General features: G+C 54.1%; 1 protein-coding gene across 1 annotated transcript in view; it reads right to left on the reverse strand.

Moving 5' to 3' along the window:
• Positions 1 to 1,435: 1,435 nt before the first annotated feature.
• Positions 1,436 to 15,218, reverse strand: part of LOC101990344 (olfactory guanylyl cyclase GC-D-like) — a 32,952-nt gene continuing 19,169 nt past the window's right edge. The window contains exons 12-19 of the mRNA XM_005357534.3: positions 13,876 to 14,024; positions 11,789 to 11,952; positions 10,499 to 10,691; positions 6,746 to 6,920; positions 6,463 to 6,561; positions 5,597 to 5,691; positions 3,916 to 4,001; positions 1,436 to 1,544 (exon numbers count right to left, since the gene is read on the reverse strand). Coding sequence (XP_005357591.2) covers positions 1,436 to 1,544; positions 3,916 to 4,001; positions 5,597 to 5,691; positions 6,463 to 6,561; positions 6,746 to 6,920; positions 10,499 to 10,691; positions 11,789 to 11,952; positions 13,876 to 14,024 — 1,070 coding nt within the window. The remainder of the gene's footprint in view (positions 1,545 to 3,915; positions 4,002 to 5,596; positions 5,692 to 6,462; positions 6,562 to 6,745; positions 6,921 to 10,498; positions 10,692 to 11,788; positions 11,953 to 13,875; positions 14,025 to 15,218) is intronic.

A 15,218-nucleotide genomic window follows, 5' to 3' on the forward strand; every position in this document is an offset into this window, starting at 1 on the left:
AGTGCCCAGCTCTGAAGGCCTCCCAGCTCTGTACAGCAGAGCCATGGTCCTTGAGGCAGCTCCTTGGGAGAATATTGGGGACCATGGCTGTTTTTATGGGCTCCTCTAGCAGTGTCAACACCTCAGGAGGCAGAGGTTGGAGAAGGGAGAGGGCATGCTATCCACACCCAAACCTTTTCTGTCTTCTGGGGGCAGGCAGTTTGCAGGGCATGGGAGGAGTACAGACCCCTGCCCAATTCTGAATGACAGGGAAGGGTAGGGCAAAGGACCTCAGAGGGGCAACTTACATGCCCACTTGTGTTTAGTGGGCCAGTTTGGAGCCAGAGCTACCCCACCCCCCTCCCCAAGCTCCCAGGTTCTCCTAGAGGGGTCTGTGCAGGAACTTGAGAGCCGCTGCCTGAGCCAGCATGGGGACATCTCCTGGGTGACCAGTTGGCTGACTGCTTTTGCATACTACTCAAGTGCCAAAGTCTAGGATGGCCGGGTAGTACAGGATGTCTTCGTGATCCTTGCTTAACAAGATTAAGACCCAAAGCTGTGCAGGTAGGGCGGTCTGGTGGAGAGAATCTGAACACAGTGACCCTATACAGGTTTTCCCAGAACCCTCACAGTCCCACAGTCCCCCTCCCGAGGGATCTTTGGAAGGAAAGTTTGTTTAGTGGTTTAACCTGACCCGCATCCCAGGGCTCTCCCCTCGGTGGGGAAATGAGTTACATGTGTATGCCTGATTTCTCTGGCTCTGAAATCACCCGCAGGGATTCGGGGAGCGTTCTTTGATGGGTCGCAGTTTGATGAGTCAGGCTTTCTTCTGAAAGAGAGAGCTCTCATTTTCCTAACGGCTGAGGAATTCGCAGTTCTACACCCTGAGGTTCCGGGAGCACCCACTGGGTCTGGGCACAAGTGCTCCCAGCTGCTGACGTTGTGGGCTGGTTCTGATGAGGCAGCGGAGGGGAGTAGGCGGGGCTGGGCCCTTCCCGTGGCACCACGGATATAATCTAAGCAGTCTGAGAGTTCTCTTAGAGAGGATGAGACCCAGGTTCTGTGTGTTGGGATTCTGCAAGCTGTGACGGGGTGGGGACGCTGTTCCAGCCTGGGGAGCCCTCTCCCCCTCTTACTTTCTCAGAAGAACTGTGCCTTTCTCTGGCCTTGGCTGCTTAGCCATGAGGTGGGGACCGCCGTAGGAACCAGGGACTTGGAAACAATGACTTCTCTGTATCAGAATGGCTTGTCCAACAGAGTGAATAACTGCAGGGCCAAAGGGAGTATTTCTGTTTTATTGCTTCCCTGGCAGGAGCAAGGCCACCCCGGAAGTCACTAGGGAAGACACCAGCTCCTGTCACTCGTGGGTGGAAGATCTCCAGGGAGCTGATTAGGCATTCCTTGCAGAGGGTAGTGGAGGGCATCTTGGCTGCCAGGTCTGCTCACTGACTTTCTATCAGGGACCTGGCCCAGCCTCCCCTGGCCTCCCGGGCTCAGCCATACTCTGGCGCGCTTTGGCAAAGCCGGTCCGGATTTCTTGGTTTATGCGGTCATGCCACGGGTCTCTGAGGAGGACGGAAAGAGGAGGCTCATAAACAACTGGGGACAATGATGAGAGGTGGCTGAGGCTTTTAAAGGTGGCAGGCACGCCTTCCACTCTATGTCTACTGACACCCAGCAGCCTGTCCTGGGCACACTGGGCACACTGGGCACACTGGGCACTCGGGCTTGATCATCCCCACCTTTGCGATGTGGGAGAAATGCTCAAACATGTCATGTCTTCTCCACGGCCACCAGTGGCTCCTCAGCTGCCCGTGTGGCCGCCTCTCTGTGTCCTACTTGGGATATGGCTCTGGGAGACCCTGAGGCTGCGGGGTTCCCTGGACACATCCAGCTCACTTTCTCATGCTCTGCCCATAGTGCCTGGAACTGGCCAGCTCAGGCATTGCTTTGGTCAAGAGAATGAAGCAGACATCTGAGGGACAACCCAGACTTCACAGCAATCCATAGGGGACATCTGTTAACCCTCGGGGTAAAACCCAAGGCTTTAGACATGTTAGGTAAGCAATCTGCCCCTGAACCATACTCCCAGCTGTTAGGGATACTTTTGATGGTAGTTAGCAAGGGCAGAAGGAAGAGAAAGGGAGCTTTGTGGGGTGTCTCCCTGAAGTGTGATGGGAGGGGACCATCGCATGGTCAGGGCAGGGTTTCTGTCCCTGACTTCTGCCTGACTTTTGATGGAAATAGTGTGTGCAAGCAGATGCTTTGAGTGCGTGAGTGCCTCTGTGAGCATATACATGTTTGAGTGCATTTGTGTGCATGCGTGTGTATGCATGCGTGAGTGTGTGTGTGCATGCGTGCGTGCATACATGAGTATATGTGTGTGTGTGTTATTGTGTGTGTGCGCGCATACACACAAGTGCAGAGCCTTGCCAGCTCACGGGCAGGCTCTGAGCACAGACCCCCCCCAAGCCCCCCTGACTTCCCCACCCTGCCTGCCTGAGGCTCTGGGCCAGGCGATGCTCCTTGCAGCTAATCTCCGGTTTCCTTCCACCACCACCACCCCCCCACCCCCACCCCCGGAGCCAGGAGATGAAAACATTTCTGGCACTTTCTAAAGTTTCTGTCTAGGAATGGAAAAGCCATCAGCCACCAGAGCCCTGGCTGATAAATGGGAGCCAGGCCTACAGGGTCCCCAGTCCTGGGACAGGGTAGCCGGGGGCAGAGAGAGCTTCCCTGAAGTGTGGACATGGACAGAGCCTGGCTGGGGGAGGGGACTGGGGTATCATCAGGGTATGACCAGGTCGGGTGCACAGAGGGGCTTGTGAGCAGAGCCCTGGGTGCAGAAAGGGGCTTTTGGTGTGGCTCAGTGGAGTCCCAGTCAGTGCTAAAAAGAGATGAAACACTTGACAACCAAAACAAATGAACAAACAAAGGGCTTCTTAAGCCATAGCAAGGGCAAGAGCAAAGGCCCTGGGGCGGGGAGACTTGAGGTGTGCTTTGGGAGGCAGCCCAGGAGCCCGTGAGCAGAGCAAGTGCTGGGTAGGGCAGACCTGGAAGTGGCTAAGCCAACCAGAGCGGTGCTTCCCAATCTTCCTAATGCCGAGATCTTTAACACAGTTCATCATGCCGTGGTGACCCTCCTCCAACCATAAAATTATTCTGTGGCTACTTCATAGGTGTAATTTTGCTACTGCCATGAATCTTAACACAAACATCTGACACGCAAGCCCCAAACAGGTTGCAACCCACAGGTTGAGAACCACTGGGTTAGAGGCGCTGGTGGAGGGAGAATTTTAACCCAATGCTGGGTCACCTGGGAGGGGGGTGCATTCCCAGCCCAACCTCCCCTGGTGGATTGAGCCCCTTGGCCATCATGGTTCCAGGATACCTGTGCCTGCTCCCTTTGCCTGGGGAGGTTCTTATGTGGGCAGGGGAACGAGGGACAGCCTGTTGGAGGAACCTGGTACTGTGGGACATGATACCCCCAAAGATGCAGGGCAGAGAGCATGCTCTCAGAGGCCCGAGCTCTGAGGTCTCTCCCTATGCAGCCTTTTGGTGTCCTTTTAATATGAGTCTCATGACTGTGGAAGAGGGCACCCAGGACACAGCTGGTCAGCTCAGAATAGAAAGACCCTTCGGGCTGGCAGTGCACGGCAAGCCCCTGTGTGCTGTCCCCACAGATGCAGATTTTGTGGGGATTCAGGATGCTCTCTCATGCGGGCCAACTGGGTGTCTTGGGACCCCCCCCCCACCAAGTGCTCCCCAAATAGACTGGCTGAGCCAGGCTGTGGAGCAGAGATAGCTACCACCCAGCAATGCAGACAGCGCTTAGCATCGGGCAAATTATGTATTTTTCCGGTCTCATTAGGTCTTTGAAAGTCTAAAATAATGGGTCATCCCTAGTGGGGACATGTTCTGGCTTTGGGGACTCACCCAGGTCTGATAGGCAGAGGTGTAGGGAGGGGCCTGCAGAATCCTACCTTCCCTGTCAGCCAATAGGTCTCCTCTGAGCCCTTCCCCTAGAACAGAGAAGAGGTGAGAGGTCAAGGCCCAGAGGAAACTCTCCAGGTGAGGCTAAGCCTGCCTCTGCCTCTTGACAGCTGTGTGACTTTGGTTAACTTACCTCACCTCTCTGTGCTTCCTCTGCTCTTCCCTAAAGCCACTGTGAGGATTTAATGATATACTTACCAGTCAGAGAGATGGAGGCAGACCTGGAATGCTAAAACCTGAGGCAGGCATCGTGTAGACTTCCTTCCAGTTGGAAGACCCTGCAGCCTCCCCCGGGACTATGTGGGAAGGAGCTATAGGACTCTGGGGTGTGCTATCCCACCCCTCTGAGTTTCTCAGGGTACACCATGTCCCCGAGTCAAACAGTCCACGCCCTCCTCCACAGCCTGCTCCAGCCCTGTCAAGGCCAGGATGACACAGGCAGACACTGGCCCTCAGGAGCTGGGGAAGGCCTCCCACCGCTGCTCCTCCTGCTGAGACATCATCCACAGTGTCAGGAGGTGAGTCACAGAGCCCGCCTGATTCTGAGGTCCAGTCATAGCCCAGGGACCTTTAAACTAGGTGGTCCCTGTCTCCTAGTCAGGCATACCCCTAGCAGAGGAACTGGGGGAGCGGACAGAATGGGGCGATTGAGAAGAAGAAACTGAGGGAGAAAGGGAGGGAGGCAGGGAAGGAGGGATGTTGTCAGAGGCTCTTTGTTCCCAGCGGCCAGACTCCTGAAATAATCACACAGAAACTATATTATTTAAATCATTGTTTGGCCAATAGCTTAAGTGTAGCTTTAGCTAACTCTTCTGGCACTCCATGGCTTCTCCCTGACTCTACCTACTCTCTCTCTTTCAGCCTGACTTTACTCTGTTAAACCACTGGCTGAAAACAGCCTTCTTTATTAACCAATGTCAATAAAACATATTCACAACAAACCTCACCTACCACATCAGAGGAAGGGAGGAGGAAAGAAGAAAGGAAGGAAGGAAGGAAGGAAGGAAGGAAGGAAGGAAGGAAGGACGGAGGGACAGAGGGACGGAGGGAGGAAGGAAGAAGGAAGAAATGAGGGAAGGAGGGAAATCCAGGGTTCACAGCTTTTCTCTGCCTTGAAGGAGGGCACTTGCTGGCAAGCTCAGCCAGGGTCACACTGTGGAGAGCCGTTTATGGGTGCATAGGGAAGTTATGACAGCCATGGGAAAAAGTGGGGATATTCTTGGGCCGGGGTAGGTTTTAGTGAAAAGTGCAGTCTGAACTGGGTTCTGAGGGTGCACAGAAGCCCAAGAGTGTTATAGAGACAGCACAGGCTGGGGGCCTTCGCCAGATGGGCCTTTGCTTTGCTAATTGCATTTCCTCAACTGTGTAACATGAGGCTGATTTGTTCTTTGCACAATTGCTCCGAGGGCCTCATGTGCTGCGTGTGTTGGGCACCAGGGCGCTGCACAGGTGGTTCACTAGAGCCCCAACTTCTCTGCCCTGCCCCTGACTCTCGCAAAGAAACAAATGGCTCCCAGGAAGAAGTTTTTCTTAATTCACAATTTGGGGAGCAGAGAGAATCACCTCCTATGCCCAGTTCACACAAACTGGCCTGCTGAAACTGGTGCCCAGGGCAATCCCTCACCTTCAGCTCAGTCTGGCCTCTGACATCGATTGTGTAGCCTTCGTCAAGGCTGAGCAGGGTCTGGACAGTGCTTCTGCTCACATGGATTCTGTACGCTGAGGAGAAAGGCAGAAATGAAGCCACAGCTCCCTGGCAGCATCTACTTCTCTAAGAGCCTGTGACTCTGGCCCTAGTCAGCCTCACAAGGCCCAAACCTCTCTTTCTGGAGACAGGTGGTCACTGAAAGAGCCCCGAAGAACAAACAAGCCACGTAAATGAAGTGTTAGGAGGGGAGATCCCTGGAACACGATGTTTACCTGTGGGGCTACCACACCCAGTTACACAGTGTGTGCCCCGAGCTACCTTAGGATCGTACAGCGCCTTCTGTGCACCCAAGGCAGAGGCCATAAGACCTGGCAGTTTGGGGTGGCTTTTTCCAGGTTCTTCAAAAGTAAGGGCCTAAAATGTTAGAGATGTCTCCATGGCGGTGTTGGAGCTGACCTAGCATAACAGGAGTTAGCATGCAGCCAAATAAAATCCCAAACTGGAAGGGGTGGGGTCACCTCACTGTAAAAGGAGAACACCAAGGCCTTCCAGGCAGAGCTTGCTAAGGACACTGGGCAAGTCGGTTGCAGAGCCAGGAGGAAGACCTAGGTTTCTTGTCTTTTGAATCATTGTCTTCTCTGCTAATCCTCCCCTGAGATCATCATAAAAACGCCATGGACAGTTAAAGAATACACACCCCCTCCCTTCTGTTCCCTTTGCTGTCACCTAGCATGTGCTGTCACCAGTTGGGGACACGGTGACTAAGTACTGTTTCCCACACAGCCAGTCTGGGTTTGCTGAGAAAGACTCCCCCAGGCGGGATAGGCGTTGAAGATACTCACGCAGCCCTGTGGATTCCATCCTGGAGGCAGTGTTGACAGTGTCCCCAAAGAGGCAGTACCGAGGCATGGTGAGACCCACGACACCTGCCACACAGGGCCCTGAAATCCAAATATGCAGAAAGTCTTAAACCAAGTAAGGGGTGAATCTGAGTGCCCAGAGCCTTTGGTATAAGGCAGCCAAGGGTCACAGAGCTTTTCTTGCAGAGAGTCTGGATGCCAGAGGCTCAGGAGCAGCACCTGGGGCTGACCCACCACCCTGGCCGTAGCCCCCAGCCCTCTCTACCTGAGTGCAGACCGGCCCTGACGCAGATGGGCACATCAGGTGCATGCCTCATCCGGAAGTTTCCTGCACAGCTAAGTATGTCCAGGGCCATGTTGGCGATCTCAGCCGCATGCCGACTCCCATTGCGCTGAGGAAGCCCAGAGGCCACCATGTAGGCATCCCCGATGGTCTCTACCTGCGGATGACAATCTCATGCTGGAACAGCCTTTCCTGCACCCAAACCTACGTGCCACCAATCAGGGGACCCACAGATCCCCCACCTCTAGATCTCATATACTCTACAGCCTTTCCAGCCTTCGGGCCCAGGCACTCAGCACTGAGCCATTTAGGCAGCCGATGTCTATAAGGTAGGTGACTGTCCGTCTCTGATAGCAGACCCAGGGAGCAATATGCATTAGGTCACAGCCAGCCAGGGCTTCGTCTGAAGGTGCCACCTATCAGGGGCAATCTGGTGTCCTGACTCTAGTGGCTTCCATGGATACTGGAAAGAAAGTGGGTTCTAGGAAAGCCTGTAACAGCCTATGTTTCTCGAAATTGTGAGGCTGAGGCAGGAGGATTGCTGCAAGTTTGAGGCCAGCAATCCTTGGGCTGTATAGTAAGACCTTGACTCCAAAGGAGAAGGGCTTGGGGGAGGTTTGAAATGACTCAGTGGGTACGGGTACATGTAGCTAAGCTTGATGACCTGAATTTGATCCCCAGAATCCTCAAAGTGGAAGGAGAGAAATGATCCTCATTCTCCACATACAGGCACACAATCACATTCTCTCTTTCTCTTTCTCTTACATGCACACACACACACACACACTCATACATACACACAAACACATACACACAAGCACATTCTCTCTCTTTCTCTCTTACACACATATATACACTCACACATACATGCATACAAACACACACACAACTAAAAAGGAGGAGGAGATAAAGGAAAGAAAGTTCTGGAACTAGACAGACCATTGGTTCCACCCCAGCTTTGCCGCTTGTGCAGGCAGAGGGCTTCCCTTGTAGCTACAGCTTCCCTTGCAGCTACAGCTTCCCTTGCAGCTCAGCTTTCTCTCTGTGAGTGGAATGCATTCACAGAGCCAGCTCTAACACTGCCCCACAGAACCCCTGCCAACCTCAGGACCTGAGGTCAGTGTGATGGCCCCTCCACTGCACCCCTCTACTGTCAGAGCTGTTTGTTTCTCAGGATAACCCCCCCCGCCACACATCACACAGCCACATATGCTGGCTCTTACTGGCTGTCCCTCCCACAGCCCAGTTCTTCAGAGCTCAGGGTCAGCCACACGCTGGCCCTTCAGAGCTGGTGTGCCCAGAGATGCCTGGTGATGAACAGCCACCTGTAAGTGAGGTTGTGGCTGCTTGTCATATATATATATGCTTCCTTCAGAAGGGGCAGGGTCACAGCAGAGGAGAAGCGAGATCGAGGGAGGCCTTCTAGTGGAGTCTAGCTGTGCTGCTGACTTGCTGTGTAACCTCAACAAGGGATCTTGTCTTCTCTGAGCCTCGTGTGTGTCGACCTTCAGGTGAAGCTCTCCCTCCTAAGGTCCTTGCTCAGCACGCATGCTTCTTCCTTCCAGGTTTTCAGTGGAGGCTGGGAGTGGGGAAGAGCTGCAGGCAGCCGGTGCTGGCATTACGTTGTGACTTGGTGAAAGACGGCACTTTCTCTGCTAATCAGCAGAGCGTCCTGAGCCATAGGCTCTTCAACCCTGCCTCTCGAACAGGAGCTTCAGGCTGGGAGGGTGGGCAAGCTTCAGGGCTGTTTAACAGCTTAGGTGGCCAGGGCCTCACACCTCCACACTCCAGGCCAAGCTGGGTAGTCACACCCTTGTCCCCTATTCCCCTATCTTCTGTCCCATGCCTTGTCCTGGGCCCTGAGCCCCCACACTCAGTTCCACACTACAGTCAGAGCAGAGCTTACTCAGCCATGCTGATGCTGGGGTGGTCCTCTCAGCCCCGCCCCATCCCTCCTCCCCACCCCCACCGCTACCACTCTTCCCCCTTTACCCCACCCCGATCCCCACACATGTGTTTGTTTGAATGGCTGCTTTTCAGACCAGAAAAGATCCAAAGCTGTAACTAGATCCTGCTGCGGACGGGAGGGAAACCGAGGCAGATGTCATGAGTGATGAGAGCGTCACACATCACAGGGACTGGGCCTGCTGCTCCCCACATCTGGAGGGGTGTGCAGGCCTTGTTTGATTTCATTTCCCTCTGCCGGGAAGATGCAGGCCTCTTGGCCAGAGTTCAGAGCGAAGAAGCCAAGGCATGATTCAGAGCAGGGAGGGGCACAGTGTGAGGAAAGATTAGCAGAGGCGGGGAGAGACAGGCCAAGGTGACTCAGGGCAGATCAAAGGAAGGGGGCTCCGGGGAGACACCTGTGGGACTCACAGGAGGCTGAGGTGTGGGCTGCCAGACACCACCTGGAGCCATGGAATCCCCCTCCCGCCCCGGCAGCGGGGGGGGGGGGGGTTCTGAGTACTCCAGGGGCAGGAGCAGAGGCCTCTGTGGGTCCCCACCATATGTCTGCAGGGGCTGGTGTCTACCCTGAGGACCCTCGGGTTCCTCCTGGCTCTGTTTCTGTCTGTGCCGCTGCAGGCAGGCCTCCTTCCTCTCTGGGGCTCAGGATTGAGCCACCAAGTTCTTCTGCCAGGGAGAATTTTGAGAGCACCAAGCAGAACAACTCAAAGCGTCTAGCAGGTAAGGGAGCCAATGGGAGCCTGGAAGTCTGGCTAAGTCTAGAGCAGGCAAAGAGGAAGAGGTGGATGAACCAGGAGGGGGAAGGAGCTGGTGAGACTTGAACCCTCAGAGAAATACGAAGGTGAGTGGCAAGTGACTCAGGAGAGGTGGGTCGACTCCATTGTGAGCCACTGTGACCTGCCACGTTACCCTAAAGGAGTCTTCGTCATGAAGAGGGTGAACACCCTACAAGGGGCTAATGACCCAACTGTAAGTTCAAGCCTCAGGTTCATATAAACCACTGGGCTTACACCATCTAATCTGTAAGTTAGGGGGCCAGCACCTTCCTCACAGATCAAAGCCCTTAACACAGCATCCTGTATACAGTAGGTGCTCCATAAATGCTGGGACAGACACTACAAGTAATGCAGTCAACAGTATGCTTGCCCCATCCCTGCAAGGTGGCTACAAAGTCTCCCATCCCTGCAAGGTGGCTGCAAGGGCTCCCATCCCTGTAGTGTGGCTACAAAGTCTCCCATCCCTGCAAGGTGGCTGCAAGGGCTCCCATCCCTGTAGTGTGGCTACAATGACTTCCATCCACAACTGGTGTTGCTCCTCTCCCCTCTCCCAGCTGGCCATATCTTCTCCCTTGGCCAACAGAGTCTGTCAAGGAAAGCAGTGTGCCAAGCTCAGGTAAGAACTCAAGAAGCCAGCACGCCTCTGCCCTCTTTAAGAACCCAACCACACATGTAAACTATCTCAGAGAGTGATAGGCCAGAGCTGAATCCCTCAAGTCAAGGTTCCAGAGACAGAGAACCAAGCTAAGGTCACAAAGCTCCCACCTTGCCCGCAGCTAGCTAGCCAGAGGTGTGTGTGTGTGTGTGTGTGTGTGTGTGTGTGTGTGCCCATTCTGAGGCTTGTAACCCACGCTTTCCCTCCTGGACTTTGAGATCATTCCTTATACAATGTTGCAGTTAATTGGTGCAGATGCACACACATGTGGATGGAAACAGATTTGCAGCTCACGGCTGCAGAGGGAGGGAGAGGAGGAGAGTCTCCTACTGTCCTCACCTTATACACATCGTGGCTGTCCAGAACAGCATCAAACAGTGTGTAGAGGTCATTGAGGAAACCCACCACTTCAATGGGCTCACTCAGGGCTGAGATGGTGGTGAAGCCCACGATGTCGCTGAAGTAGATGGTGACCTGGTCAAAGTACTCTGGCTCCACGGTCCTCCCCATCTTTAGAGCATTGGCGACGGACCTGAAGGGACAGGAGGGGCCAGGTGAGGACCCCGTTTGGAAGCTGGAGATATGAGAGGGAGGAAGTCCCTGGTTGGCCAGTGTACCAGTTATGTTGAGCAGACCTGTCCTGACTTCCTAGGAAGTGATGGGGAGCACTGTGGACACTCCTTGCTCCCAGGGCATGGGCAGTAGGAACCCAACACCAATATAAATAACTCAGTGCCCAATGCATGAGGAAAGGCTAGAAGGCTAAGTCAGATAAATGAGAAGCAGTGAGGTGGCAGCAGAGGGGGTGGAAGGATCAGTCGGTAAGGGCGCTGCTTAACAGTGAGGACCTGATTTGACTTCTAGAACACACGTGAAAGTCCAGGGTTGTATGCATGCTTGCAATCCCAGTCTGAGGAGGTGGAGCCTGGAAGAGCTCTGGGGTTGCCCGTCAGCCCAGCCAAACCACAGACCGTGAAGAGAGACTCTACCTCAAAAGACCAACGTGGAAGGTATTCTAAGAAATAACACTTGAGCTGAACTCTGTGCTCATATACACGCGCACACATGTGTGCTCAAGCATGGAAACATGTGCAGGGGCACGGAGCGGCTTGTGCTCACAGACATGCACAAGCGGAACCTAGGACATTAGGCACACGGGGTTGTTCCTTCAAGGAAAAGAATACAAAACCCGCTTTCCACCCAGAAGGCTGGAGCCGCCATAATTTTCTTCCTAGCCTGGTGACCTTTGTGCAATCTGTGTGGCCAGAGCTGGCACCTGGCCCCCTCAGACCCTTTTCCTAATGTCTTTCTCCGTCACTCTACAGAACCCATCTTTATGAAAGATGTCACATGCTCTTTACAAAGAGTTTCAACGTGGTTGGGTCTGATCTGTATTTAGCTGGTTTTGTTCCTCAAAGAGATTCAGGCAAGCTTTGTTGTGCACGTGGGACTGAGTTCCTCATTGCGAGAACAGTTTTTCGCCAGATCGTGCTGTGCTTCAAAAAGCCTGAAGTGAGCGACTCGGGTCAGACTCCCGAAGTATGAGCTGCCACGGGCTACTGAGTGGTGCTGCACCAAGCTGCCCTCTTGCCCCCCGTGGCTGGTCCCTGCTACCCGCAGGCGACTCACGGAGGGAGCATCTGTGAGAGCAGCCTTTCTGTCTTCCGCCTCTCCAGTTCCAGCTCCTCAGTCCGCTCCTGGACCAGGCCCTCCAGACTTTGGGAATACTTCTCCAGCATCCGCAGCATGGAGTCAGCCACACTCATCTTCTTGCCTTGGTTGATGCTTTTGAACTGGAGAAAGAACAAGATCTCAGTTTCACTCATACGGATCAACACCTCCTGCCCACAGCTTGGGAGTAGCCAGGCGGAGCCCCCAGCTGAGGGGATGGGTCGAAGTGAAGGCAGATGTGTGGATCAGGAAGACACAGGAGTTCAGAGGGAGGTGGGGAGAATCTCTGGATTGGATGGGGTCAGTAGGAACAGAGTTTAACAGAGGAATTTGTGTTCGGACAAGCATCATTATTGACAAACATAAAACTGGATTACATGTGGTCTCACAGTAACATTGTAGGCAGGACACTCTGTTCTTCTCCGAGGCAGATGGATGGATGGACAGAGTCGTTATGGGTTGGTGAAAGCATGAATGAGGGCCTGATGAAGGGATGGAAAATGGATGAGTTGTGGGCAAATGGATGGATGGATGGACAGACAGACAGATGAACCAACAGATGGATGGAAGGATGGATGGGTGGGCGGATAGAAGGATGGACAAATGGATAAGTAGAATATATAAAATTCCATTTTTTCTTCTCCCTCTCTAAGTATCCAAGAGCATTAGAACCAAAGGAAACTAAAGATTAAGGGGAAAAAAGACTAAATTCAGGAGCGGGGTTTCTATGTAGAAATTGATCAGTGTTTGGAAGCAAGTTTCTTAGCAATGAAACCAAAATGGAAACACAGATCACACGATCCACCAATGCCCATGCAGACAGCAGAGGGTTAAACCCATTGTTGTAAAGAAAAACAGCTACTGCCACTGCCAAGCAGAGAGAAGCCTCTTTTGGGTCTTCATATCAGGTCTCTGTGGCCACAAGTGACACCTCTTTCCAGCCCTCATAGAAAAAGGCCAAGGGAACAGGGGAGGTTAGTTACCCCAAACAACGGGTGAGAGTTGGCGTAGCTGTTCAGGCCTTCTGACCCTGCCCTCTCTGAGGCAGGATGCAATCCCACCTTCATCATGCTAAGCACAGTGTGTGCCCGTAGCTTTCTTTGCCATGGACCGCAGACAGGGGTCTTTCTCAGTCACAGATATGGAATAGCAATTCCAGTGCCTCCTCCCCTGGCTTTCTAGCCAGGATGACCTCTAACCTCCCTAGGGAGATATCACCCTGGCGTTTCAGCCATCTCTGATCGTCCTAACTCATCTACCCGCCATCATTGTGGCCCTTGGAGTTTGCTAACTCTGAAATCCAGAGGGTCATCTGTGAAGCAGGTGCTACCCCATGATACCACAGTATGTGTGGGGTATGTGCCAATGTCCCAAGGAGCCCTGTAGATCGTCTGGGTCTGCCATGCTGCCTCTGTCTCTCCTCACCTGCCTGTCTGAGATGCTGAACTTCACCTTGGTAATTTGGTGTTGTGGCTGGGGACGATGAGACTGGAACAGGACGTAGATCTGGGTTTGATGGGTTGGCCCTGGGGGAGAGCTATCCTGTTCAGTTAGGTGCAGACTTGCCTCAGCCCTCCAACTGCCATCCCAAAGCAGGCTAGGGGGACCCCAGAGCTCATCGAGTCCCCTCACTGACTCAGGGACCAGGACTGTCTCCATTGTCACTAAAGTCTCCTGTGCTCAGGTGCTGGGAGGCCTGGTCCTGGGTGAGGCTCCTCAGCAGCTCTTCAGGGACACAGCCAGTCACCTGGTGAGGTCCCTTGGGAGCTTGCCTCTGCCTCCTGTATCTTCTACAGAGCCAAGACCGTGGCAGTGTGCTTCAGAAGGTTGCCGTAAAGACGGAGTGACTGAGAAAAGGCTGGACCCGCAGGACGGCACACATGGCCCTCTCTTACGGCTGTCCTCCTCAGAGTGGTACTGCTGACGTGTGTCCCCTGACAACCCATCCTTTCCAGGCCCCGGAGATGCATGTGGCCTGCCCTGGGCCGAGCCAGGCCTGTGGACAGGAGTGCTTGTAAGGCCCCGCGCCTCTGGGGAGCACCGACCTGCGTGTAGATCTGGTCCACGCTGGGCCTGTCGTCTGGATCTTCCTCCCAGCACTGCTGCATCAGCTGGATGCACTCCCGGGGTCCCTGGTCGGGGGACACCAGTGGCCGGCATAGAGGAGGGGGAGACGCCACCTTCCGGATGATCTCTGCAGCAAATCCCATGGATACCTTGGGTCAAATGCCCTGAGGGATTATGGGATGGGTCTTGTGGTAGGGCAGGGAAGGGAGAATTGGGCCCTCAGGGTTTTTCCCAGGACTTTCCACGTCTCCTGCACAGCTGGTCAGGGCACACAGCCTTGCTATTCTCCTGGGTCTGCCTCAGGCTGTGGCCAGAGGAAAGATCTCAGCCTTTGACTAGGAGAGCTGGGATTCAGTTCCAAATCTGCTACCATTCTCTATAGGGTGGCAAAGAAGATGGCAATCCCTTTACCTTCAGTCTCCTCGTCTGTGAAACGGGGTCAGGGGCCTCCTCTTGAGGGGCGCTGAGGTGGGAGGTGCAGAAGGCAGTGCCTGGCATGTGGCAGGCTCTCCCAAGGCTGCTGTTCTGGAGATTCCCAGCCTTGTGGTTGAAACCTGACAGCCTAGCCCTCCATACCCGTCTTAACACCCAGAGACCATAGCACGCCTCACGGGACTGACATCCAAGACATCCCTGCTCCACCGGGTGAGGCCACAGGGACCAGCGCTCGAGTTCTCTGGCTCTGCCACCCTGTGCCTGCGTCCCACACCCCACCCCACCCCAGACAACTGCTTCTGGCAAGGCCAAGAGTTCATCAAGGCTGAGAAGAAGAGGGGCTGGGCTCTGTGCTCGGACTCTGAGCCCGCAGATCAACGCAGGACATCGGTCATCTGGACAGGTTGGGCCATAGCAGGGTAACTTCCAAGGAGGTCTGGGGCCCTCCTCTCTTCCTCTACTGTCTCCTTCTCCCCACCCTAGATTGGCCGCCTTGTTGGGGATAGTGAGAGGTTACCATCTCTCTATGGTTTGGGGTAGGGGTTTGTTTGTTTGAGATAGGATCTCCCCCAGGCTGGCTTCAAACTTATTACATAGCCAAAGATGATCTTAAATTTCTGATCCTCATGCATGCCAAGTGTTGATCCCAGTTCTACAGACGTGTGCCACCACACCTGGTTATGCTATGCTAAGGTTCAAACCAAGGGCTTTGCTCATGCTAGGCTACGGCTCTCCTGGGTGCTCGTCCCGATCGACATCCCTCGCCCTTGGTTGTTGTGCTCCTGAAGCAGGTTTGAAGCAGGGCAGCCCACGGCTTGTCTGAAACTCACAGTTCAGCTCAGGCTGTACTCAAATTCGCTATCCTCCTGCCTCCGCTGCCCAAATG

Source organism: Microtus ochrogaster, chromosome 22 (genome assembly GCF_000317375.1).
Source record: "Microtus ochrogaster isolate Prairie Vole_2 chromosome 22, MicOch1.0, whole genome shotgun sequence".
Taxonomy (NCBI): domain Eukaryota; kingdom Metazoa; phylum Chordata; class Mammalia; order Rodentia; family Cricetidae; genus Microtus; species Microtus ochrogaster.